The sequence below is a fragment of the Vidua macroura genome, chromosome 2 (genome assembly GCF_024509145.1).
Source record: "Vidua macroura isolate BioBank_ID:100142 chromosome 2, ASM2450914v1, whole genome shotgun sequence".
Lineage (NCBI taxonomy): Eukaryota > Metazoa > Chordata > Aves > Passeriformes > Viduidae > Vidua > Vidua macroura.
Window position 1 is genome coordinate 80,164,701 of NC_071572.1, and position 27,948 is coordinate 80,192,648.

General features: G+C 41.4%; 1 protein-coding gene across 1 annotated transcript; it reads left to right on the forward strand.

Annotated features, from left to right (window-relative positions):
- The first annotated feature begins 172 nt into the window (after positions 1–172).
- PRCP (prolylcarboxypeptidase) lies at positions 173–27,948 on the forward strand. Its single transcript, XM_053971669.1, has 9 exons — positions 173–417; positions 15,912–16,052; positions 17,146–17,247; positions 17,586–17,767; positions 18,439–18,596; positions 19,191–19,363; positions 20,689–20,853; positions 21,942–22,129; positions 26,425–27,948. The coding sequence occupies exons 1-9, from the start codon at positions 292–294 to the stop codon at positions 26,627–26,629; spliced, it is 1,440 nt and encodes a 479-aa protein (XP_053827644.1). The 5' UTR covers positions 173–291; the 3' UTR covers positions 26,630–27,948.

Below are 27,948 nucleotides of genomic sequence, written 5' to 3' on the forward strand. Positions count from 1 at the left end.
CCCAATCACAAAGCGAGAACGTCGGCCGCTGCCTCCCCGCGATTACCTATGGAAGCCGCCTCGGCCAACCGCGAAGGCGCGCGCGAGCTAACCGCCGACCGGCAGCCAATCGGAGGGCGCCGCTGGTTAGGGCCCGCCCCTGCACGTGTAGGTTGGCCCCGCCCCCAGGGCCGCGCCGCTCCCCGCGCGGGGCAGCGCCGGGCGGGGGAGCCGGGCCCGTATAAAGCGGCGGGGCCAGTACCGCTCCCGCTTCTCCTCCTCCCGCTCCTCCCGCGCCTCCCGCCCGCAGCGATGCTGCGGCTCCTCCTGCTCCTGCCGCTCCTCGGCACGGCCGGCGCCCTGCCCGCCCCGCTCCGCCGCCACCGGCGCGCCTCGCTGCCCGTCGGCCCCTACCTGACGCGCTACCTGAGCCAGCAGGTGGGAGCCGGCTGGGGAGGGAGGGAAGGAGGGAGTTTCCATGGGGAGCTGGGGGCACTTTCCCCTGTCAGTAGCCTCACTCCAGCCACGGGCGGGACGCGACTCTTCGCAGGCTTTTAAATAAACACTGAATGCCGGCTGTCTTTTGTGAAACATTCCAAGCCGTGCGTATTCCGGTGTTTAAAGTGTCGGGGGATCCGCTCTCTTTTGTGTCCGTGGCCCTGGAGTCCGTATTCCCGCACACGCCGCGCCCGTGCCAGCAGCGAGGGGCTGCGCTCCGCGGCTGCCTTCAGATCGTTCTTGCAAACAGCGGTGGCGTGGGGTTTTTTTTTGTTTAATCGCAGGATGGTTTGGGTTGGGAGGGACCGTAAAGATCCGTCTAATTCCACCTTCCCCCCAGCCATGGGCAGGGGTACTTTCCCCTGGATGGTGATGCTCTTTTGGTTTTTGCCTTTTTTTTTTTCTCTTTTATACGTTCTCTGTATTCTTCGCACACGTATTTGTAGTTCTGTAGCCTGTTGTATTAGTGGCTAGTTTTTCCAGTAATTCTCCATGGCCTTTCCCTAAGCAAAAAGACAAAACAAATTCCAGAGCTCCCAGCCCCAGGAGCACAAGGCCCCTCTCCAATCTTGGTTCTTTCTGGGAACCAAGGTTGAGAGCAGCTCTTTGAGATACATGGACAAAGTACAGCTAGTACCAAAGGGGGAGCCTCCAGAGAAAGGACTTGACCTGGGCGGGAATTGTGTCACCACTTGTACTCCTAACTGGTGCTTTTTATCAATTATACTGATTTCCGAAAACCTATAAAAATGTACTGAGCCCTGTACAAGGGGCTGGGCTTTTGTGGACATCTTTTCATAGCTGCCTCTGAAAGCCTTCAATAAAGATCCACTTTTAAATTACCTCCTTAGTAAAATTATCTCGAGTTTCATTTCCACATTAGAAAAAAAGGCAAAAATGGAACATGGGACAGATTTCTATTACTAACTTGAGCTTTGTCATCCTGTCTCCTCCAGCAATTTGTTGGTGAAATCCATTGCATGTGGATAGAATAGAGGGCTCTGCATTGTCTTAAGTGTTGGTGTGGTTTTGTTGAATCAGACTTGAAACCCACCTTGTTCATAGGTTTTCATAAAAACAGTCAAAAGTTCCTTGGGTGTGTTGAGCAGTGTCTGCATCGTCCCCTGTTCTGTACTTGGGTTTCCTAGAGGAGGCAGTGGTTCTTTTTACTGGGAGGCATAGTCAGGGAGGAGGATGCTTTCCCAGTACTCTCTTGGTTTGCTCAGAATCAGGCTTGTATCGTGCATCTGAATTTCATGTTCTGGTCTGAATAGGGAGTGCTGGGAAGGAGAAGGTGTTAAATTTACAGGCATAGAATAGTTTAGGTTGGAAAAGACCTTTCAGGTCATCCATTAACCCAGTACTGCCAAATGCACCACTAAACAATGTCCCCCAGTGCCATGTCTACACCTCTTCTAAAAACCTCCAAGGTTGTTGATTTGACCACTTCTCTGGGAAGCCTGTTCCAATTGCTTACTAACTGTGTCAGTGAATTTTTTTTTTAAATATCCTATCTAAATGTTTCTTGGTGCAACTTATGGCTGGGCATCTTGGATGATATGTGGATTGAATATCTCCTGTTTCAGCTTTGTACAAGGTGAAGTTATGGTAGATTGAGCAAAATGGGAAAATTACACTTATGATAAGCTTACCACATACACTGACAGGGAGAACAGATGTAAAGAAAATAGATAATCTTTGTAAGATTATACTAAATAGCTATGGAATAATTTTAGGGTCAAGGTCCCTGTCATTTGGGGTGGAAGATAGATTTGGAATGATTTTAGTGAAAAATCTATCCACTGAGATTACAGTCTTCTGCAGATAGTGTTAATGGTTTGGGAATGCTCCTGTTCCAGGGATCTCCCTGCATAAATCATGGAATTCCTGTGTCTTGACAACATCTCTGCCTAACATTCACTCGGGTAATGATTTGAGATCTGTGTCCCTGCATTAACTCCTTTAACAGCCCTGGAGCTTGTATTGTGAGCATACTGCAGATTGCTTCTGCAGTGTGTGGCCAGCATTGGCCAGGATGTCACTCCTGCAGCAGAGGTGTAATTAACCCTAATTGTTATGGCACACTGCTTGTTGCACATTGCTATCATAGCATCAGTGATACTAATTCTGCACCGTGGTCTGAGCCACCCTTTGAGGCCACCATCTGTTACAATTCTGTCCTCATCTCCTCCCGGGGCTGTGGTGTCACCTGGCTTTTCTCCTCAGCTCTGGCACTGACGGCCCAGGTGCCATCCAGCTGCCAGCAAAGCGGCAGAACTGCGGTATGGTTGAGACCTGTGGATTTTGGGACATAGATAGGTATTGAGAGATGGGAGGGAAGAGTTACAGTAACAACCTATTGCAAATATTGATGCCACATCTTGTTCACCCTTCTGTCTCTTCCTCTCATGCTTCAAGCAAAATCATGTTGGCTGAGAGTGACTGCTGCAGGAAAGAGGGAGCCCATTCACTGGCCTGGAAATCTTTTCTTTCCTTGTCCAAAGACTTAATAATATTGTTGAACAGAGTGTGAGAGGTGTGTTCACCAAAGATTTGAATTCTGCTGCATGGCACTTGAAAGATACAGGGGTAGCATGAGAGGTCTTCTAATCACACGGAGAGCATAGGACACGCTATCAGTGGCACAGTGTGTAGAACTGATAAATAGCATTCAGCCCTGATAAAACATACACTCAGTGTTGTTGTCTGGGAATTTGTAATTGCATTATTATTCTGTAGTGCAACATAAAAGCTATGATTAACATGTTAAATAAGGTGCGGTGATACTTTGCCACCTCTCAGGATTGTTGAAGTTTAATTACATACATTATATTTCTTATGTCATGAATTACCTGCTTGTGTTCCTTGCTGCCAAGTCTTTCTTTTTATCTAAGGCTCCTGTTTTGATTCTTGTTTCTCTCTTTGGTGGTTTTCATCACAAATTGAAATAATTTATCTAAAAGCATTCAATATAAAAAAATACTTCATAAGATGCCAAAATACTATGCTGTCACAAAGGAAATGGTTTTATACCTATTAATATTAAAAATACCTTTACATAGAGTCTTTAAATACTTCTGCAGAAGAAAACTTTGAAAGTGTAAATAGATTCCTTACATGATTTGTTGCCTAAAAAGTTACTTCTTGATCACTGTGAATAATTTATTACTGCTGCACATTGGAACCTCTAGGCATGACATTCTATAGACATGTAACATTGTTTGAAGCTCTAGTGTCAACTTTTACTGTGAATCAATGACATTTAAGTCTGTTTTCATAAAAATGGGGAAATACAGAATCAGAGTTAAGCTCAATGCTCATTTGCATTAAACTTCCTCCTGTTTACCACTTTTAAGTGTCAGACATCTGTGACGATGGGGTTAAAGTCTAGAATATTGAGAAATCAGTCAAGTAGTGCCTGTGTCAGTGTGACTAGCATCTTAGCTTGTTTGTTGCCCTGTGTATGTATTTAATAACTTTTATTATTTTGTTTTGGAGGTGTGATTTTTTTTTCTTTTCTTCTCCCTTCAAAAATAACTGATGTCTTTCATCCCTCTACTCCTATGTGTGAGTGAAATTACCCCAGTAGCAAGGTACCTCATGCAGACCTAGAAGAGGAGATGACCCTTGAAGGAGAAACTCTGCCATCAGCCACATCTTTAACAAATTTTGTCTGTTTATGGGATGATTATCTCCTTTATAGCTTTTCTGATGTATTAATGTGACTCTTGTAGGCAAGTCTGTGGTAATTTGCTTGCCTGCTACCCAGTTGATTGTGATTTGTATGTTAAATTAATCCATCCAAAATGGAACTTTACAGAGAAAATGATGTGTAGAATGTATAGAACTATATTAGGATCACCACTGTTGGGATGGCTTCTTTGTAAGCAGCTGGGTCTATGACCACAGTTCAAATTCATTGGAATGACTTGGTGAGGCATCCAAGATCCATCTAGTTCTCTTTACCCAAGCAGAAATAACCTTACAGCATACTGAGGAGGCTCTGGAGTCAGTCAGTTCTGACCTTTGGGGAGCCTTGTCTTGTACCTTTATATCTCTGTCTTTGGCACACATACCAGTGTTACAAAAACCACAGCCTGAGGACTTGTGGTGCTTTATGTGCAGCACTGCTGAGAGCATGATGCCTTAAAATTGCTGATATTTGAAGGCTTCTCAGTGATAAACTAATCTTAGGAAGGAGAGTGGATGTGGTGTCTCTTCACTCAAGTTGATAATTGATGGCTGTGTGAGACTCTGTGCTGGGGAACCCTTCACCTCAATCACAGCTTGTGAACTGCTATGAATTTGTCTAAGAACCAATGTAACAAGTACAGATTAATTTTTGTTCGGCAACTTACTGAGCCTGGTCCTTCAGTCAGATTGTCTTTTGAACTAATACATGTCAGTTATGTCGCCCCTTCCAAAAGAAGGATTCTGATTACATTTCATAACTTCTAGGTTTCACACCTATGTCAGTATCTCGTAATAAATTCACATGCAAGTCTTTGTGCTCTGAAATGCATCCACACTTCATATTGTGTGTAGATAAAAGGAAGATATGTTGATGCTTTAAAGTGATTAAGTTTAAAAAGTAATCCAATTTGATCCTTTTGGGCTTTATCAGGAGTCTTTAATACCCTGTTTTTTATTACAGGCAGAAATTCTGAATTATAGAAAATAAAAGCCCTGATTGAAAATTAGAATGGGTATAAATGTTTTTTAAACCTAATGAAGTACTTTTCAATCATAGGTCTAAAACTTGCTTAGGAAGACATTGAGATGGGTTGAGGTTACAATTTTTAATTGTGGTTAGCATCTTATTGTGACTCAGGTTGGTGTCTCAGAATAGTAACAGATGTCAGGAATGGTTGAGATGGGTTTGTTTTTCATGCCTGGCACCATAATACAATAGCACTTTTGGCTTCTGGTGAAGGAAAAAACAAAGTGCTTTTTACAGAGCCCCTTGGTACCAATTAAAAGTTAAGCTGGTGTTTAGAGAAGAAGTGATGCTGATGTTTGTCTCTGAGGTGAATTACTTGGAATATGTGTTTTACTCATCAAGTAGTACAGGAGTACTTGGCAGCTCTTACTCTGTGATTTCATAGCATGATTTAAAACGGGAGCTGTAAGCTATAAACCAGGAACAATGGCTCTTACTCAGTGAACAGGAAAACGGGGAAGTACTTGTTAAAGCTTGTCAGTGAATTTTTATTTTTATGCACTACTTATCTGTGGGGTCACAATGCAGACATCAGCTTCTCAAATTAATCAGGAAACAATTTCCTCACAACGTGCAGCCTCTTCCTTTGAGTGAGCAGTTAATACTAGTGACTCAAAAAACATCAATGATCACTATTCTCTCACTGAAAATGAGCATATCTCACTAGCTTTATTCATTAAAAGGTGTAATAGGCCACTGAAAGATTTCTTACAGGCTATCTAGATTAAGGAAAGTCTAAAGAACAAAACAGTAAACAGAACTGCCTATGGCTGAAGTAGCAAGCTGTTCCTAAGCCAGATGTGCATGAGAACTCCTGTTACCTTTGTAGCATTTGGCTTGTATAATGAGATTCTGCAAGAATGAAATTTTATGCTAATGAGTTGTGTATCTATTTCTTCATCTGACTTTGAGGAGATCAAGACCAGCCATCAGCATAAGAAGTTGTTGTAGATCGTGCAGATAATTTGTAGCATTTTGCCAAGTTGGTGAGAGAACAGAAGTCAAACTTGATTTCATTTTAAGCTTTCAAAAACCAAGTACCTTAATTTATTTCATACATCCTGTAATACTTGGATTTTATATCTAAAGCAGTGAAGCTTATAAGAAATTTAGTGGGGTAAACCAGTCTGTACTGGGCCATCTTACTGATACTTGCAGAATGGTTAATTTCCTTGTTTTCCAGGCATGTCAATTCAGAGAATTAAGCATACACAGAAGAATGGGAATTGCATTTCTTTTAAGCACAGTCAGTAGATACCCTTTGCCTATGGTATAGTGGGATAATTTTAATTTTAAATTTCGAGTTTCTGTCTCATGCTTTCGTTCAGCTCTAGCATGCATGTAGTATGTTCTGATATTTGGTGCTGTTATAATGCTGCTGTCAGGTGTGCTGTGCCTGGTTGTTGTTCTCTGGACACACACAGTGAGCAAAGAACAAAACTTCTGATCCTTGTGGGCTGTTGTTTCTAACTTTAAATTGATGTAACAGGTTTTTCCATTATTCACGCCTGCAGCCAAGATACAGAGCTTACGTACAAGTTCACCCTTGTGTCAGGCTTAAAGCCAAAGTGGTTATGTGAAGATTAGCTGGAAAAGGTGCTTGTAGAGTGAAATTTGAGATGTGTCTCTTTCCTGTAGAGAAGATGGCTCACTGAAAAGCCTACCTGCATGGGATACCATGGAGCCGTGATACTGTGTGATGTCCTTTCCCTCTGATTACCGATAGGGACACACTTGGTGGTGCAGGGAGCCGCAGATGGTATTTCCCTGAATGCTGCTGGTTTTCCCATCATCCTGTCTACCAACATCTTGCAGCCCTGCAAGCAGAAGTTGTTCCTTGGTGTTGCAAGCTTGCCAAAGTAGTAGTCACTACATGGTATTTTTGCTGTTGCATCAGGGTTGTAGAAGTAATTGCTGCTTTCCTTCTTTGTTTTGTGAAACTTTCTCTCTCCCCAGCTCAATGCTGATCAGAATTGGTGGCTGCTAAATGCATGATCCACAGTGGCACATGTAAAACACTTAGCCTTTTAATACTGATGGATTGCCATCCCTGCACTGAGCTTTTGTCATTTAGTCTGTGTCATTTAGCCTAATTAGAAGATTATCTGGGTAGATGACAGGACAGTTTTCCTGTTTGCTGTCATTGTTCATTTCTACTTCCTTGGATCCTTTTTTATAGGATTAGCAGTAGAAAATAAAATACAAATAATAGTGGTTGAACTACGTCTGGGAGAATGATAAAGCAAATTTATTTGTAGTTCTGAAAACCTGGGAAATAAAACAATTGCAGCCTGGATTAAACCTTTTAAAATGTTTAGCAAAGTAGACAGTTCTAGACCTTTTTGGGGTAGGAGGTAGAGCTGGTTTAAATATTGAATTTGACTAAATAAAAATATTACTTGGATCTGAAATGCTTTTATATCCCGTGTCTTTATACAAAAAAAGAAAAAATGAGGAAGTCTTTCAAATGAGAACCGTGTTCATCAGAGAAGATTAAACTTTGCAAATTCTTTTGCTTAAACAATTAGTCCTACTCAGAACTTTAGGTCACTCCAAAAAAGACCTGGAATGCTTTTATGCTGCTTAATCTGTGACATATTGACATTTCACATCCAATTTTTTCCTCTCCTCTGAAGTTAATCCTCTGAATATGATGGATTTGTAATTCAATCTGGAAGGCACATGGAAAAAATTAGTGGCCTTTGCCTGTTAGGGGTCTGAGAGACCTTGCACAAGGGTAACTTTGTTCTTGCTGGTGTAGTGCATCTTTGTGCTTTTTTCAGCCTTGAGAAATCACACCTTGTGAAGTAGGGCTCTAAGCTGGTTGTTCCTCATGCCTTGTCCCATCCCTTGTCCTGTGGAAGAATTTCACCAGGAAAGTAATACCTTGAATGGAAGCAGCAATGATGTGAACTTTTGGGGTGTTTACTGCCACAGTAGTTAGTTGCAGACTTAGGTAACTGGTGGAGTCTGAGCAGAACAAGCCTCTTCATTGCTCTAAAAAGAACCAGGTGGCAGGGGAATGGAGACTGGTTAAGGAATGATAGCAGTAAAGCTGATTGAAGAGATTCCTGCCTTGGTCACCCATTCTTCCCCTTGTGCTGGAGCTTTGTGGCTCTCAAGTCTGGGACAGAAAATGTTGAGACTGCCTGTGGTCTTCTCCTTTCAAATGGAGGAGTTTTAACAGAGAATAGCATCTTCACTGTCTGCTGGAGGATTTTAAAGCCTAAATGTGTTTATGGACTTCATTTTTACATGGTAAGCAGAATCTGGAGGTTCAATTGCAGCACAAAACAATTAATGGTTTGTGGAAGTTGAAATAAATTTGTTTGTGTTCTCATTAGCTGGTTGGGCTTCCGACATAAAAATAACCTTTCATCATGTACTGTTTGTTTCTAACAAGGGCTGACCTGAGTACCCTGGTGCTTTCCTACAGCATATCCTGTAGCAGTTTAAATTGTCTTTGGTCTTTTCAAGTGCCTGTCCAAACTGTGTGACTCAGGGCAGGGGTAGAGTTCCTGTCTGAAGTTTTCCTTGTTCATGTCTTTTAATCACTGAAGAGATAAATCAATGCAAAAAATCAGACTTTATTAAACAGCATTGCAAGAGCAGGTGCTGTGATTTCTGCATCATAAGAGAAGCTTCAGAAAGATACATGAAGTGTAGAATCATAAACACACTTAGGCTGGAAGAGACCTTTAAAATCATCAAGTCCATCTGTAATGTAACACTGCCAGGTTTATCACTAAGCCATGTGCATTATCAAAGGCCAGTGTATTCTCAAGGACACAGTTGCAATGATAGATTCTTTCCATTACAAGGATCCTAAGCCTGCATTTGCTTTGGGGACATATTTGGCTGGAAGCTCATTACAGTCAAAAAGCATGTCTATTGTTATCCATATGGTTTGGTAAATGTTATGGATTAACAACTAAAATCTGGTGAACAAAACCTCTAAATTACAAAGCTTGTGGAAAATGACAATGACAGAGTCAGTCTTGGCTTGGATGAGCATACTCTTTGCTGAGTGGAAAAATGGCTGGGTGGCTAAGCCCAGAGAGTGGCTTAGTGAGTGGGGTTAAATCCAGCTGCTGGCCTTCTGGAGGGCAGGAAGGCCCAGCAGAGGGATCTGGACAGGCTGAATATATTGTCTGAAGCCAGTTGTATGAGGTTCAACAAGGCAAAGTGCTCGGTCCTTGCCCTTGGGTCACAGCAACCCCAGGCAGTGCTACCGGCTGGGGGAAGAATGGCTGGAAAGCTGCCCAGGGTAAAAGGATTTGGGAGTACTAGTCAGTAGCAGCTGAACATGAGCCAGCGTGTGCTCAGGTGGCCAAGAAGGCCAATGGCATCCTGGCCTGTATCAGCAATGGTGTGGCCACCAGGACCAGGATTGTCCCCTGTACTGGGCACTGGTGAGGCCTCACCTCAAATCCTGTGTCCAGTTCTGAGCCCCACACTACAGGACATTGAGGGGCTGGAGCATGTCCAGAGAAGGACAAAGGAGCTGGGGAAGAGTCTGGAGCACAAAACTGGTGTGGGCTGGCTGAGGGAGCTGGGGGTGTTTAGTCTGACAAGAGGAGGCTGAGAGACCTTAATGTTCTCTACAACTATGCAAAAGGAGATTGTAGGAGGGTGGGTTTCTGTCTCTTAAGTAACAAGCAATAGAAGGAGAAGAAATGGCTTCAAGTTGCAACAGGGGAGGTTTAGATTGGATAGTTGGAAATTGTCACTGTAGGGCTTGTCAGGCACTGCAACAAGATGTCCAGGGAAGTGGTGAAATTGCCAGCTCTGGAAGTGTTCAAAAGGTGTGTGGATGTGGTTTTGGGGTGAGCTTATCAGTACTGGGTTACTGGTTGGACTCGGTCTTAAAGGTTGTTCCAGTCTAAGTAGTTCTGTTATTCTAATCTATGATCCTATCTCTTTTCAATTTCTGGTATTATTTACACTGAAGACTTTCTATTTAGTGGGTTACACAAGCTGATGCAAAAAGGTGCAGTTTACACCTCCCTGCTCTTCCACAGAGTACCAAATGATTATGCATTTCAACAGAGGGGTGCAAAGCTTCAATCTCTGCTGTTCCTTGCACAACTATCAGCCTTGAAAGCAAGGAAAAACCTCATTCCTTTTATTTAAAATTAAAATATGAAACAAAGCTAAGCTTGATTTTCTTGGGTTTTTTTTCCCCCTCCCTTTCCTGGATTGAGCAGGGACAAACAGAGAATCTCAGCAGGTACTGGTGGGATGAAACTTCAGTCCTGGCAGGCTCAATAAAATCTGTCCCCCATGCCCTCCTCCTTTGTTATACAGACATGACAAGAAAGTCCCTGCCCTCATGAACTTCAAATTTGAATAGAGGAAGCAAAGTTTGTAAGAGGAAACAAAACTAATAGGGCCAGCTGATCGAACTGGAGTCCCCCACAGCCCATCAGGAGTAAAAGCAGGAATAGAAGCACATCAGTGAAATCCCAGGGAGGCTAAGGTCCACACTGCTGTTCACACAGGAGGATATCCTTAGGCTATCCTGTATCTTCCTGTCCTCAGGAAATAATTCAGACAGGATGAGCCCTCAAAACAACTCCATGGACATGTGGAGAGTAAACTTAAAAATCTTAAAACAACTGAAAATCCCCTGTCTTCTCACCAGTAAAACACCTGGCTTGATTTCAAGTGGAATATTAAATTTGGGAAAACAAAGCTATCGCATAGAGGACTGAAATTCAAGGCATCACAGAAAGGCTTTCAGATGCTCACAATCTTGCCAGAAGCCCAAAAGCATAAAACCATCGGGTGCTGATTTACCACCTCAAATGGTATTGGATGCTTTTAGTTAAAAACTGCCCTGTGACTTACAGTCTTTTTTGGTAAAGCCTTGGCTTTGCTGCCCTGTCTCTGTAGTCACTGATGTCCTTAAGGTGCTGCTGAGAAGGAAGTGGGTTTTAGCCCACATGTCCTGTTTTGTCTTTGTACTCTGCTCATTGCCCGAGTTCCTGAATGCCCGAGTTCCTGAATGCTTCCAGAAGTACATTAAGCAGACTAACATCTGTACAATAGCTAACATCTGTTGAGCATTTTTTGTCTCCTCCCCAGGGGAGATGTGTAGCAGAGTGGCTTGTTTTATTTTAAATGGACTTTTAAAATAGCAAAAAAGCACATTACAAAAAACTCACCTTGAGATAAGTAATCTTTGAGAGTTTAACAAAGCACATGGTACATTTGCACATATAAGGTAAAGATACAGAAAGGTGCTATGTAGTTCAAACAGAAGGCACCAGGGTGGGGTTTGGCCATTCCTCCCAGTGTGAGTTTGTTCAGTAAACCAGTCTGGGGAAGTTGCCTCACCCTGAGCTGATCAGCTGCACTTCTCTGTAGAAAGTTTCTCTGAGCTGAAGGATCAAAACTGCTGATTTGAGCCATCAGTCTGGTGCTCTCATCAGTCTCATGGGCTCAATGCCTTGTGCTGCCCACTGATGTTTGTCATCAGCTCAGGGAGTGCAGTTCCCAGCAGTCCTGCCTTGGGTAGCGCCTACAGTCTTCCATCAGAGCTGCCTCCCTGGCGAGCCATCTGCTGTATGTTTGTTTTTATTTTCCCCAAATGCTTTGTGAGCCTTTGGACTCAAAGGTGTGCAGGAAAATACAAGGCTTTCTTAATCAAGCAGTGTTCACAAAAGTTTTTGTATGTGGAACTGAAATTTAAGTATTCACTTTGCCATCCTACCTGCCTCAGCTGACAAGAATTTCTCTTAAAAACTTATCCATAACTTATGAGTTTCAGTGCTGCTTTTTCTAATTGTATCCTTCCTCTTATTAGTATCAGAATGACTGTTCTTGTGTCAGTCGATCATACTTCCTTCTGTAAAACATTTCTGTTGCATCACAGATGATGACTGTGTTATTTTTTACCAAACTTGCCAGATAGTCCTGTTTACAGAAGCTTAGAACTTTGGGCTGAGTAACTGGTTTGCATTAATTCTAGAATAGTTTCGTTTTAGAAGTGATTTTTGCCATCATCTCCTCGAGCCTCCCACACAAAGCAGGGCAAATTTAAAAATTGTTTAGGATTTCTCAGGTCTTTGTACTTACTGCTGACATCCTGAACACTGTTGTAATTATGAAAATTTTAAGTGGAAAAAACGTATATCTGCTGGCATACCATTACAATTGTTTTAACCAGCAGTTAAAGTATTTTAAATGTGTACTAAACAGATTTTTTTTTCTTTTTGCTGTTGTGGTCTGGTTATAAAAGTCATTGCTTTTATCTTACTTCATTTGTGTAAGAGTGGGGAAAAAAACCCCTTTCTGGTTCATCTTTTTAATTACATCTGCTTAAGGAAAAAAAAAGCTATAAAAATACGTGATTGATTTGAATACTACAGTAGGCTTCACACAGTTGCTGGGGTTTATTACCTGTTTGCTTGCCTGTTCCATGAAGAATGGTGAGGTAGAGCAGTAGCTCGAATGAGAGCCAGCAGCCCCTGTGCCCAGCCCTGCACGCTCCTGCTGCACACTCTGGCTACACAACAGCTCCATCTGCTGTTCTCAACTGCAGCTTTCCCTGTGTGTCCAAACCTTTCACCTCACAATTTTATATTGATTCTCGGGCTTCTTCCCTCTGGCTTGACAAATTTTAACACAGTTTTTACTCTTGTGAGAAGATACTCATTGGGATATCTCCACACTGTGTTTTGATGTTCTGGATTTAGAATGTCTTTGAATTTCTTGGCAATAACCAGCATTTGTGACACTTTCTTCTCTGACTGCTTTATAAACATTAGGTTTTGTTTTGGTTTGGATTTTTTTTTACTCATGTCGTATGTCTTACCCTTGCAAAGACAGGCTACTACAAGGTATGAAGCTCCATCATCTAGAACTGAAGGAGTTTCTGCAATTCAGCTGAGTAATAGCTACTTGTGATTTTTTTTTTTTTTCTGGAGAAGTCTGGATTTGTGTTTGTTCTGCCTGGGATCTTACACGTGTCCATGGCTGGATGTGCTGTGTGATGAACAGAGGCAATCTAGCTGTTGTGGGAGTATCAAATTTCTACAGATTGAGGGAGGAATGGGAAAGAATAACATGGCTGATGGCAGTGAGGGAGTGTAGAGCATGTCAGAGTCAAGACAGAATCATGACTCTTTGATCAACATGGTTACTAAAACCACCAAAAGAGAACTTAAATTCCTGTATTTTTCTCCCTTTTGGTTTTGAAAGACAGACTCGCTAGAGTATTGTGATTTTGTGGTTTGTTTTGGGGAAGTAGATTTGCAGATCACATGAAAGGAAAACTCCAGTAAATCGCATCTCTAAAGAAAACTAGCCATAATTTGGGAAAAGATATGCATGTTGGAGTATCACTCTCCTAATTTTCTGGCTCCTGTGAAACAGGAACAGTAAGATGGACTTTAGAATCTGTTCTGCACAATACCCCGTTGGATAAGCTCAGCCTGGTATCAAGAATTTTCTCTGTTTTTTTGGTTTTGTTTTTGTTTTTTTTTTTTTTTTTTTTTTTTTTTTTTTTTTTTTTGTTTTTTTTTTGTTTTTTTGCTTGGGTTTTTTTTTGGTTTTTGCTTTGGCTTTCCCTCTGTACTCTTTTTTGTCTGTTGCATGTTAAGTTACCTGCACTGGTATATATCTTTGTAATTAGGAAAGTTGAATACTTTTTGGGGTGTAGTCCTCTAGCTGACACTCTGGTTTCAGGCAGGAAGGATGCAGAATCAAGTTCTAAATCTAAATATTTAATTTTAGATGATTCCATAAAAGGCAAGCAGGACACAAGGGCCTGTTTTTCCTATCTCTGGCAAGCAGCCTAACAAGAAATTTTAAATAGAAAAATAATTTCTCCCTTTACAAACACACAGGGAACAAAAGATGGGTTAGTTGTACTTTCTAAAAGTGTTGGAGTTTATCAAACTATACAGGGACTTTTTAGATGTGCCTTAACTGATTGTTCTCTTTAATTGTCCCAAGGTCTTATGACCAAAGACTTTTTCAGTTGCTGACCTTGTTCTGCCTTTCTACATTTAATCACTCTTAATAAGTGAAACTAAAATAGCTACACAGGTGAGTTGTCAGTGTGAAACAAGCCCAGCATGTTTTGTCAGTATTGAAGTTCAGTGAAAGAGCCCTTAAACATGCACATGATAGCATCACCATGTACTTAAGAGTAAGGAGCAATTGGCCTCCCTGAGGAAAACCGTGAAAGTACATAAAATCGTTTTATTTGGGTCTGGAAGCAGTCACTGAAGTTATTTTTTGAGGCAAAGACTTTGTCTCATGTCTGTCCACACCATGCACAGACCTCCATCTGCTCCTGTTCTTGTAGCAGTGAGCTGCAGCACACACATCCTCCCACTTGAGTCCAAGAGTGAGTAACCTCTGAGGGAGTTCAGAAAAGACATTTTGCAGCAGGCTGTACATCTGAAATAAGTTCCTGTGCTCTCTCTCATCCAAAGCAAATAGAAGTACCTGGTGTGGAATAGCTGGCTCCTGCAGGTCAAGCATTAGGCTTTTCTGAGCTGCCTAAAGGAATCCACCTAGCAGCTATGTTACTGTGATAACAGCAAGTGCTTGGATTTGGGTGTGATCTGCTGCTTTTCAGCTTTAACTTGCAGATGCTACCAAAACATGGAATGTGAAAGTTTGTTTCCTGTAGCATCTGAGAGGTGTGGCAGAGTTTGGGTGTGAAGGCAGATGGATGGGTGAGCAGAGATCCTCAAGCCAGCAGATGTCAGGCTGTTACCACTAGCAGGAACTATGACAGGAAAAGGTGGATCGATGCACTGATAAAAGTCAAAATTGGGAAGCTACAGGTCGTCTTCAGCTGATGAATAACAATACTGAATACATGGTAATTAAGTAGGATAGATCTTCTGGAGTAATTCTGTGGTTTGGTTAGATTTTTTTTTTTTTAATATTTCATATTAAAAGCCTGTGTGGGTATCCCAGAATAAGATTATGCCTATGCAGGAAGTTACTTGTAAAAGCAATTTACTTGTAAAAGCACAACTTTTCAGTTGCATGAATTCTACGGGAAGGGTCAAGGTGGATGGTGAATACAAAGCAGTGTGAGTTAAAGTTGGAAAAAAATTACCTTAGGAATTGAATTTGTAACGAGGGAATAAATCTAACACTGTGGGGTTTGGGTTAAGGGGTATGATGTATATAGGCTGGCAATATTTCTAGAGCAGTGGTAAACAATAAAAACCCACTTTCTAACAAGAATCTGTTTAAATTTAATTATGCCAGAAGGAGGAGAGAAAAAGAAGATTTTTGTTGGTTTTAGTTTTGGAGTTCTTTTTGTTTAGTTTGCTGTTTTTTAATAATAACTAGGATAGTAAGGTTTTCCTGAGACTCAAAACATCCTGTGATGACTCTTTTTACTTGTTGATACAGTTTTATTGCATGAGGTATTGTGACCTCTCAGCATGCTGGTTGGTCTGACTTCCTAAATATATTTAGAATATCTGGTGTTAAGTAGAATGCTATAAAAAGGGCATGGATTTTTTTTCTTAATGCCTGAAGATAGCATTTCTCCTTCAGTATACACACCTGTAATTTTGACGATTTTTTTTCACAAATCAGAAATAATTTGATGGATTAGGAATATAAATTAATTTAATGACATATTTTTTTTAATCTGTTAAGTAACTGTCAGCACTCCCAGTGGCCTTCAGGTTCAGTTCTAGCTTTCTAACCATGTTGCTGATGTTTGTTCTTACAGATTGATCACTTTGGATTTGATGAAAATCGTACATTCCAGCAGCGGTACCTGGTAGCAAATCAGTACTGGCAGAAGGACAATGGACCAATACTGTTTTATACAGGCAATGAAGGAGACATCGAGTGGTTCTGCAACAACACGGTACGTGGGAAATAATGGGATTACAGCCCTGCCTGCCAGAAATGGCATACTGAAAAAGTGAGGAGGAACAACAAGACAGTCACAGAAGGTCGTTGAAGGATAAGTTTGTAATGATTACTGTGATTGTTATAAGGGCAAGAGAAAGCTGAACAAAAGCACAGAAAAAGTTTATGGGGGTCAGGGTCCTATTTGAAACCCAAACAAACCAAAGGGATACACTTGTATTAAATTCCTGGAGCAGTGAAAAAAATTTCTAGAGAAAACACCGTAGTTGCCCTGAGCTAACAGTTCAGAATTTTGGACCAAATTAAACTTATCCTAGTAAAATGGAGGGTTTTCATGTTTGGATTTTTGTTTCTTTATTAAGAAAAATATGAAGGGAACTGGAAATCAGAGCCAGATAATTCTTGTTTTCTACAGTACATGTGGAAGTTTTTACTTCCCTAACTGATACAAATGCAGAAGGGAGTGTGTAGCATTTTTCAGCCATTTCAATACAATGTCCAGTAACATGACAGGAGGTGGCATGTGCTGAGCTCAAAGCCACCAAGGACTGCTTGTATGCTTTGTGCAGCCAGCAGATGATCTCTGTCTGCTTCTTCTCATAGCTGGTGGTAGCAAACTCTTATCAACAAGTAATAACAAGTTGTACTTATTTATTAGTTGAAAATAACTGTATTGCAGTGCACTAGATTATTGCTTATTGCCAAACAAGTTTTGTGTTTTCTGTAATGTAGTCCTAGCTCAAATGCATGCTTTTCTCCTGTAGCCTTTTTTATTTCCTGTGCATTAAGCTTGTGCCATAGGAGTTCTGTTAAATTTCCTGTGTGTAGTCACAAAACAAGGATACTTAATATTTTGCAGCATGAAATATATATATATGTCTTTGTATATATCACCTTCTCTGGGTTGATACCTGTTTTGTGTGTTTTCTTACTTCAGTGATACTTTAAAACCAAATTGCACTCTGTCTTTCTAGTGGCATTTTGGTAGTGATACCTTTCTAATCAAAGAATTGGAATACACTAGACTGAAACTAGAGACTGTTAAACAAGTTGAATCAATTATTTTGAGTGTCTTTTCCTCCAACCAGGGTTTTATGTGGGATGTGGCTGAAGAACTTAATGCCATGTTGGTATTTGCTGAACATAGATATTATGGAGAGTCTTTGCCCTTTGGGAATGAGTCTTTCAGCGTAAGTGTCATCTTTTTGTCTTCCTAATAAATGTATTCCATACAAACATAATTCTGCATATTTTAATTCTTGCCAGGGCATTGAGTGTTAACTTGAGTAATATGTAACTCTTTTGTAACTATCAATTCTAGGGTAAAAAAAAAAAAACCAAACAACAAACTAGAGGGTTTTTTTAGTGCTTCATGTACCTGCAAAGAATATTTCATTTGTTCTCAGGCACAGATTTAGATTTGAGATTTTAGCTGTAGACCTGATTTTAGCTGTAGCTGCCATGGGGAACAGAAAGACTGTTGCTGGAAATCACTCATGCTGTCCATAACCTCCCTTCTTTCTCTCAGGATTCCAAGCATCTCAATTACCTGACATCAGAACAAGCTCTGGCAGACTTTGCAGTACTTGTTGAGTACTTAAAGGCGACCATTGCAGGAGCCCAGCACAGTCCAGTCATAGCTATTGGAGGGTCTTATGGAGGAATGCTTGCAGCCTGGTTTAGGATGAAATATCCACATGTGGTGGTTGGGTGAGTGTGCTCCTCCTGCTTAAACAGAGCAGGCATTTGTTACTTCTGTGCTATAAATATTACTGCTCTGGGAGAAGTACCATAATTCAAGCTGGCTTGAATTTTTCAGTACTGGAAGAAGGATTCAAGTTACTTTGAATTTGGGAAGAGGTGCTGTTTGCCTGACAAAGGCAACTGTTGGTCAGCAGGTAGTGGATGATGTATTTTGTCTGAGTTATCTGCTAGATTTGTGAAAACATGTGAACACTGACTTGGCACCTAATGTTTTTTTAGGGTCTCCAGACTTTAGGCAGGTCTTTAATCTCTTCAATACCCTAGTTACCCTCTTGGAAACAAGCTAGAGAGTATATTTTCATGGACCGGGCCTCTCTTCATTTGAGTTCACACAATGCCTAGTGAGAAAGGCCTAATTGATAGATGAGAATGAAAAACAATAAAGTAATCAAGTCTGAATGTCTGCCTTTTGTATTTGCTGATATTGTACCAGTGTCCAAGACATATCCATAGCTATATCCTCCAGCAGCCTTTTGCATAATTTTGCAGCATTATGGTTAGTTCACCTAGAGCACAGTGTCCAAAATGAATTATAAATGCTGCCTAGATAGTGGCTGTGGGGAGGGTATGGAAGTCCATTTTGCAGGAGTTCAGGATCTTTTTATGTCCCTTTGCAGAGCTCTGGCAGCCTCTGCCCCAATCTGGCAGTTTGGTGATTTGGTTCCATGTGGCACATTTTTCAGCATAGTGACCAATGATTTCAAAAAGAGTGGCAAGGGCTGCTCAGAGAGCATCCGGAATTCCTGGAATGCTATTAACCACCTTTCCTCAACAGGTAAGACCTCACCAGTGCTTTTTCAAAGAATAGTAATGATCAGGAGTGTGTATGATCAGATGGTTTCACCTGTGTATGTATTGGGTTTTTTGAAACTCTGCTCCTAGTACTGAAAACTTGAATCTAGCACTACTTTTAAATGCCTGTTTTGTTGTATCACAAACTTCTTTTAGGCCTGGTGGGATGCAAAATCCAGGTCCAAACAGTCCTAAGGTCAGATAACAACAGACTTAAGATCAGAACCTCAAGGCTTATATTCCTTCTGACAAAATAGGCCAGATAGTCATTGCTATAAAAAAGTACTTTGTTTGCCAGCTGAGGCATTCAGGAAAAGAAAATTACTGTAGTCACTATGAACTCAGTTGGACTAGAGATCTTTTCTAACCTAAGTGATTCTGTGATTAAACAGCTACCGGAAAAGAGGTTGTAATGAGGTGCTGACTAAAATTTGATCTGGTGTGCTTGTTTGTTTGTGGAATAGTTTCACTAAATTAGTTAGGCTAAGTGAAAATATTTTTAGTAGCAGCACAGCTGATGTATGTGTTAATGGTACAATACATTAAATATTGTGTTATTCATTTATTTTTATTAAAGATGCAGGTTTGCAGTGGCTTTCCAACACATTTCATTTGTGCAGCCCGTTAAAAACTCTTCAGGATGCTGCTGTATTGAAAAATTGGCTGAGTGAAACATGGGTAAACTTGGCTATGGTGAATTATCCCTATAAAGCTGACTTCTTGCAGCCTCTGCCAGCTTGGCCTATACAGGTAATTTAGAATCAATATCTTATAGAATTAACTATTAGGTTTAATTAATTCTCTCCTCCTCTCCTAGCTTGCACCTTTTCCTTTGTTTTCGTGGCTCCACAGAAGCAATGTGCTGAGAAAAGACAACCAAGATAATATCTTGTGCATGATTTGTTGCCTAACTGCCCCTTGTAGGTCTAACAGGTTATATCAATAGCCCAGGAGAAAAAAAGTGCCAGGGATGACTGAGAAACCTCAACTGTCCTGCAGAGCTGTTCCTGAGTAGCAGAAATGCTGTACAAAAAGCACATGCAATTAGAGTTTCTGATGTGAGATTTAGCTGACAGAGCTTGCAACTCAACAAGTTTTGAGCCTATGTCCTTTTTGATGTGAGAAAACTAGTGAGAGAGAAAAATGTGGATCTCCAGAAACATATTCCTTGCAGGGTCTCTTCTCAAAGCAGAACCTCTTCTTACACTTGCAAGCCTTCACTTGTGCAGTTCTGTTTATCCTTGGAGTGTTCTTATTCTTTTAAGACTCTGGCTGAATTTCCCTGCAGGACTTTGGGTTACTATGTGAGGTAGGTAAAATATAAGTATTTTAGGCAGTAGTTAATTATAAAACAAAATCTTTCCCTTGTGTAGAGCTGCCTGGTGGAGGAGAGAGGGAAATTAATCTGTGCTATGTGGCTGACTGCAAAGAGCAGGATAAACACCTTGAAAATTATTTCTGCTTATAAACCTGAGCCAGAAAAGGCCACTACCCATCTGAACAATACTAATGTATGAAATCTGATTTATATAAGCTGTTAGGATACTTTATTTTCTGAAACAGTAGCTCTATTAGGACTCTGAGGGCAAAAAAGGGGGAGGGAAATATGGACTTGATTATCTTGGAAGTCTTTTCTAACCTTAATGAGTAGCTGGAGATAGATATATATGTATGCATGTATGTATGTTTAATCTGTTCTCTCTTGTGAGCTACCTACTTCAAACTGCAGGCAGCCCCTGGAGTTGATACCTGGAGCTTCTCTGTTATATGTGCTGTCTTTAATTAGAGAGGAAGTGTGAGAATGATTGAAAAATTTGGTGAATGAAACATGAAGGTGGAACTGTTGGGTTTTTAAAAATTTTTTTTAGTCAGGAGATATAAAGTTTCAGGTTCCTCATAGTAGTACGCACTACACATGTGTGATACTGCATTTTGTGATAATTGGGCTATATAACTTAATAGCCTCTTTTTGGAAATGGTCTGATTGTACTTGGACAAGAAATTAATATCCCACCAGGTGTCATGTATCAATATTTAATTCCTATAGACTGAGACTTCTTATCTCTTTATTGCAGGAAGTCTGCAAGTTCTTGAAGGATCCCAGTCTCTCTGACAAATTGTTGCTGCAGAATGTTTTCCAGGCAGTAAATTTATATTACAATTATACAGGAGAAGCCTCGTGCTTAGATGTGTCACAGACTGCAACAAAGAGTCTGGGTGACATGGGCTGGTACTACCAGGTATGTTGACTAATCTTTATAAATTGCAAGTCAGTGGTGGTTTTTTAATCTACAGCTGATGAGAATTGTCATTTAGCTGTCAATATATTGTGCCAGAAGTATTGATGTGTGCTGATGACAAACTTAGTCACAAACCAAGTGTGATTGTAGTGGGGAAGGCAAGGCAGGAAAGAGAAGCAGCTTCCCCATGAGGTTTAGACTGTATCTTCATTATCTAGCTACTTGTTGAGTTTCAGCCGTTCATATAGGCTGGAAAATTACGTACAGCAGACAATTTTAAGTTGTGTGGAGCAGTCAGTTGTATGAGGTCTAACAAGGCCAAGTGGTGGGTCTTGCACTTGGGTCACAACAACCCCGGGCAGGGCTAGAGGGCTGAGGGCACAGTGGCTGTAAAGCTGCCAGGTGGAAAAGGACCTGGGAATGCTGTTCAGTAGCAGCTGAACATGAGCCAGTGTGTGCTCAGGTGGCCAAGAAGGACAATGGCATCCTGGCCTGTACCAGCAATGGTGTGGCCACCAGGACCGTGATTGTCCCCTGTACTGGGCACTGGTGAGGCCTCACCTCAAATCCTGTGTTCAGTTCTGGGCCCCTCACTGCAAGAAACACATTGAGGAGCTGGAGTGTGTCCAGAGAAGGGCAACGGAGCTGGGGAAGGGTCTGGAGCAAAAGTCTGATGAGAAGCTCCCTGAAAGGAGATTGTAGGCAGGTGGGTTTCTTAAGTCTCTTAAGTAAAAAGCAATAGAATGAGAAGAAGTGGACTCAAGCTGTACCAGAGGAGATATAGATTGAATATTAGGAAGAATGTCAAGCACTGAAACAGGCTACACAGGGAAATGGTGGAGTCACCATCCTGGAGTTTTTTAAAAGATACTATGCACATAGGTACATGGTTTAGAGGTGGATGTGGCACTTTTTGGTTTATGGTTGAACTCAGTCTTACAAGGTCTTTTTCAACCTAAATTATTCTGTAGCAGTTAGGTAATAATTACTGATCAAATGCTGTTTGAACTTGCCTTTTTAAATACTGCTGTAACAGCTATTGGATCTTCTCCTTGGAATATACTCTACTGACCTGCCCTTTCTTTCAGGCTTGCACTGAGATGGTGATGCCCTTGTGCACAGATGGTGTCCATGATATGTTTGAGCCTCAGAAGTGGGACTTTGATGCCCTTTCAGAAGAGTGCTACAGGATGTGGGGAGTGAGGCCTCGCCTCTCTTGGATTCTTTCTATGTATGGAGGAAAAAACATCAGTTCACACAGCAACATCATCTTCAGGTAAGCCTTGTTTCAACTGATACTGTAGAGTCTTCCACCAGTTTGGGTTTCCAGTGTAGAGAATCTGCTCCAAATAGCAAAGGGATAATAGCAAAGGGATCTGTCTCCAGCACTCCAGCTGAATAAATGATGAGCATGCTTTGTGTTGCTATTGAGAGTAAAATGGTCAGTCTGCAGTGGCCAAGGAAGCCAACTGTTCTGTTACTGCCTGTGTGACTCTAAAAGAAGAATCTGAGCTGGGATTCTGCCAAACGTCTTCTTTCCGTGTGGATTCCTTCTTATCTTGTGGCCAAATTCCAGGTTTCCCATGCTGGTAAATTCCTATTTTTATGAACCCAAAGCACTGTTGCTCACACACAAAAGGAAAGTCTAAATGAGTTCTAGCTATAACACAGAATCTTGGTCACCAAAATTACTGCTCTGAGTGATAGCCTTGTGAAGAGGCTGGCGTGGCATTCCTTTTTCCCTTTGGTACAGAAAAGAGAGGGAAGTAACTTTGGGAGTTTTTCTATTACTGCCAACAGCTTTTTCTTTTAGTGGCATTTAGGCAGGTTTCAACAAAGTTTAATACAAATACAAAGATGTTTCTATTTTAGTAAGGAATACTGGTAATACAACAAAAGTTTGAAACACCTTTGTATGTGGACAAAAAGTGAAAGAAACCTTTCAGTCTAGCACAAAAGACTAGTCCGTGCTGCTTGCTCTCTATTCAGCCTTCACTTCCCTGATTTTTAAGAGTAAACTTTGCTATTTGTAAAGGGAGGTTCATGAGGTTTTACTTATGCTGTGAGGTGATCCAGGTGAGTATTGTCTATCCATCAGGTTCTTATGTAGGAAGGAGCTGTTCCACAAACCCATTGAGATGTCAGGAGTCCTGACTTGCTGTATCCATTGCACACTGTGGGAAGCTCCTGGATATGTATTCTTCTGTGTTCTGGTTAAAATTTTGCAAGGCCTTTTCATAAAACACCTTGCCACTTCTACAAACCAAGCTCAGAATTAGTCTTTTGGATGTGGTAGATAGGTATGCATTTTAAAAGTAGAAAGTTCTCACTTGAATTGGGGAATATTTTCTGGATCACAGCTGTTAAGTGTTGGTCTGGCTGCAAAGGCCTTTTGCTTTCCTCTTGTTTGCCTCTTGCTGTTTCTGTCCCAGCAGGATATCTACTCTGGAGGGAGAAGTCCCACCCTCTTTTGGAACTTTTCTAATAAAAAAATTTTTTTGGTTTCACTTAGTTTCTGCAGTGTTGCTTATTTCCAAGGCTGCACAGTTCTGTACAGTAGAAATCTGCTTTGTAAGCCATAGACAAGCAAACAAATCTAAATAAGTGTTTAAGAATTTATGCCAGCTGAAGGAGCTGGAAATGAGAAAAGCCTGAAAGCAACCAAATGAATGTTAAAGTAGTGCTGTACACACAAAGCTTTTGGATCTCAAGCTGGGATGCTTCTCTTGAAATAAATACATTGTCAACACTGTACATTTTATATAAGAGCCTTTTATCCTCAAACACTGCAGTGTTTACCAGGGGATGTGGCTCCCTGTGGGGTGAAAAGGACTGTGTTTCAAGTGACAGGCAACTTGCACAACAGTGTAGAGCAGGAAGGGAAAAGCATTCCTACTAAAGAGAACCACTGTAGGGTGGATTTATCCAGACACAGTGGGATTTGGCCAGGATGCTTAAACTGCTGCTGCTGCTTCTCCCTCTGTGAGCAGTACATCACTCTGCACAGTCGCCCTGTTGTTTGTACTTGTGGGATTAATGTAGGGAATTCCATTGCCATTTTGGTACCTTCCTGGAGTTATGCAGTTGTAAGTGGTTACTTAGGCTGTGAGCAGGTGGTACTTGCCTGTCCTGGGCAGTACACCTTTATTAAAACTAGTCTGAGGAAATTGGGGGTTTCAGAACGCTGTTTCCCCTTTCCCTTCCAGCAATTTCCCCTCCTTATGGGAACATGCTGTGTACTTGCTGTGGAAGTGTTGCACAGTGGTGGGAAGTGACATTTTAACACTGTTCATACATGTGGTGGCAGAGGGCTTGTAGCAGTTGTAGTGTCTCATCATCAGTATACTGTGGTAGTCAAAATCAGTCCAGGTTATATCAGACAGTATGAAATTTGGTGTGCAGAGTCTAAAAATGGTTTTTTTTCAATCTCAGTGAATCACACCTAAGTTGTAGGATTCTAAGTCAGGGCACCCACATATCTAGTCCTGCACTGGCATGGGAGAGGCAGAACGTGAAGGCTCCATTTTAAGAGATTCTGGTGCTCTGTGCAGAAGGGAGAATTGTTAGCACTAAAGAAGAGAATGGAGGCAGAGAAGAAAAGGCAGAACAATGTGTGGCTGAAGAGAAAAGGTTAGAGAAAAAAGTTAACAGGAAACATGCCAATTGTGGAGGGTGGTCATGTTAAAAAAGGATGCACAGACAGTGCTGCTACAATTGTGCTAAACTTTTGGGCAGGGCAGGAGGGCTGAGGAGACTGAAGAGAATATAGGAAAGAGAACTGTGTGCTATGGGATAGGCAGAACCCTGTGTATGCTATCAAGGAAGTATATTAATTGAAAACAGGACTAGCATGCTGTTTTTTGCATTCGTTTTTTTTTCTGAAGTCCTGCTTGCTTGGCCACTGCTAGAAAGAAATGGCTAACTTATTCTTTCTCTTCCTTTGCTTCTTTGGTTTATACTGGGAAATTCCTGTCCCGTGAGATGGGCAACTGAGTACTTACATGCTTGCTTAGTTTTAACACATAAATAAATGGTTCCAGTTGGAATTATCTTAATCTGCAAAAACCATAAAGATTTATGATTTTGTGGTGAGCCCTTCATCCCTCTCCCTTCAAGCTTCACTTCCCAAACTGTGTCAGTGCCTCTGGTGCCATCCTTTGGAAGGAGATGCAGTGGATGCAGCCATTAGCTCACAGAAAAGCCTGTGGCATGCTTAGCTTCCACATGACTGGGACCAAACGATCCAAGTTCATGTGCATGATGAGTCTCTCAGCAACTCATCCCCTGTTGCCAAGGTGCTCTGCTGATTCAGGTGACCTTTTAAATCCAATGCTTTTGGCTTATTGGGCAGCTCTCAATGCTTTTTGTTTTGCAGATACAAAATGTTTCTCTTGTCTTAAGTCATATTTAGAATCACTGAAAGTGAAGAACTACAGAGACTCAAGATACTTAGTTGTTTTGGTTTTTTTTCAGTGGTGAAACAAGTAAAATATTAGTTTAGACCCCAGATTTTTACTTCTGGTTATTTCTAAAAAAAACTTTTTAAAAAATTCATTATTTTACTGTTATTTTCTGGTGCTACCATGGTGGTATTTTTCTAGCTGCATATCTCTGTGTCAAGGATGTTTTAATTTCTTAGCTTCTTCTAGAAATTTACCCTCTCATACCACAGCCTATCTCTGACATTTCCTTTTGTGGGCAGGTCCAGTGTTTTAAGTGAGAAACAGATCTAGGTTTGTGTAGTTCCACAAGTGTATGGATGTTGCTTTCTTTGTGCAGAAAGATGGGCCATGTTTGGGAAGGTCATTGCAGTAAAGGAAAATAAGATGTAGTAGGGGTTATTGGATCAAGTCCAAAGCTAGGAAAGAGAGATGGAAAGCTCTCTCCCAGCTGAACCATTGGCGTGCTTTATGGATTCTTCTTTGGAGCCTTATCTATAGCGTAAGGAATTTTTTAAATGGATCTAGGGTGAGTGAGGAGGGGGAGTAAATGGTATTAAATTGTCCTGTCATAGAGGAAGAGTCAGACATTTTTTTAAGGGATATAATCTCCATTTTCATATGATTGTTATTAAAGTCAGCGCAATAACAAACCATCCAAGCATTTCTTTGCAGAACCAGGTCGGCACTCAGCTGAGACAGCAAAAGGTAGAACTTCCTAAAAACTCAGCTCTAAAGGGTCCAGTGAGTAATTTGTTTATGGCAGACTGTGAAGAAGCAAAGTGAAGTGGTTTGGTTTGGGAGTTTGGGCATGTTTTGGTAGAGGGAAACATGAGACTTTAATGACAATTACAGGTGGCAGCAGATTTCTCTTCAGAGGCTTTTGCACTGTTAGAGATTATTATCTGAATTAGCAGATAATTGAGAAGTGTAACCTTGCTTAAGCTGATGATATCTCCATAGCTCTGTCAAGAAGTTGCTTTTTAGCAGAGGGGTAGGCACAAGACATTAAGACAGGGTTGAGGTCTGTTTCTGTTGCTGTACATGCAAACCTAGTAGAAAGGCTGATGTGAGCTGCAGCCTCGCTGACTGCTGTGCACATGCACCCTAATGAAATAGTCTTTCCTTACAGCAATGGTGGCCTGGATCCATGGTCTGCAGGTGGGGTGACCCAGAACATCACCAATTCCCTCGTGGCAGTTGTGATCCCGGATGGAGCGCATCACCTGGACCTACGCAGCCGTAACCCTTTGGACCCCAAATCTGTGCAGCAAGCTCGAGCCATGGAGATCTGCCTCATGAAGGAGTGGATTGAAAAGGCCAGGCACAGCCACTGAAGTGGTAGTACAACAACTGTGGCCATTACACCTCTCTTGGCTTTTCTGGGAGTAGGGCCAGGCCTTGTGATATGGTCATTGGAGCATTTCCCTCTTGCTTCCTCACCTGCACCAGAGTGGTCACCATGGCTTGTGTCCATAAGAGAGGCAGGCAGCAGATGGATGGAGAGCCTTCTCAGATGATAAACTCCAGTCAAAGTGCATGGATTGAGCTGCCTGCTCTGGTTTGCTTTCCTCTTCTGCTCTTCTCAAATGCTGTTCTTTACTGGACAGTAATGGGTTCCCATTCCTGTTGCTCTTCTCCTCACTGCACTGAGTGATTGCTGGTGTATTCAGCAGTGGATTACATGGGAGTGCTGTTGGTGGTGAAACTCCTGCTGCCTCCACTGTGATTGAATTTCAGACATCCTCTGCTGGTGGAGATAATGAGGGAGCAGAAATCACATCTTACTGTGATGTTTGTAAGGGAGAGGTAGGGAAGGCCTGGGGAAAGTGGCTGTGCTGTTTGTAAGAAAATTGAACAGCCCTTACCCTTTGGAATCAGAGTTGGAAAAGAAATAAATATACAATTTTTTTCCTACCTAGTTTTCCAGCAGCTTATTAATTTGTGGGTTTTCATATTCTGTGCTGTACTGAATGGTCAGGGCTGGGCCCAGACTCACTCTGCTGATAACTGGATGAGGATGCAGAATCTCCATCAAGATTTTACTTTTTGCTATGAGTCCTAATTCTGAGCTATGTCACTATCTGTGCTGATGGTTACCAAAGAAAACTGAGTATATTTTGTGTGTGTATGTGTGTGTATCCCTCACAAATACTTAGCTTTTTAAAATCAGGAAGCTTTTGAAGCAAGTCTCTTGAAGAGCAAATGTGACACTTGTGCTGGCTACATCTTATGAAGTGACAAATAATTGGGGCTGTGCCTTGTGTGGGTTCTTCCCTCCCCTCCATTCTGTGTATTGTTCAAATTCTGCATGATCTGTTTGCTGATGGCTCTTCAATAAAAGCCTTTTAAAAAAATTGTTTGCTGGACAAACTATTGAAAACACAGAATGCAGCTATTCCCTTGGATCAGCCTAAAGCCTGATGCTGAGCTCACCAAGCCAGGTGCACTGGGCTTTCTGTAAGGCTTCCAAACCAGACAAACTGCCCTGATTCATGAGACAGCATATTTGACATTAATAAATGGCTGGGGAAGTCCCCTTGTTTTCCAGATTTAGCTTCATTCACACTGCATCCCTTCTTCAGAAAGGATTCTTTGCAGTTTAAAGGACAACTCCATTTTAGAATGACTCATGCAAGTCTTCATGTCCCCAGAC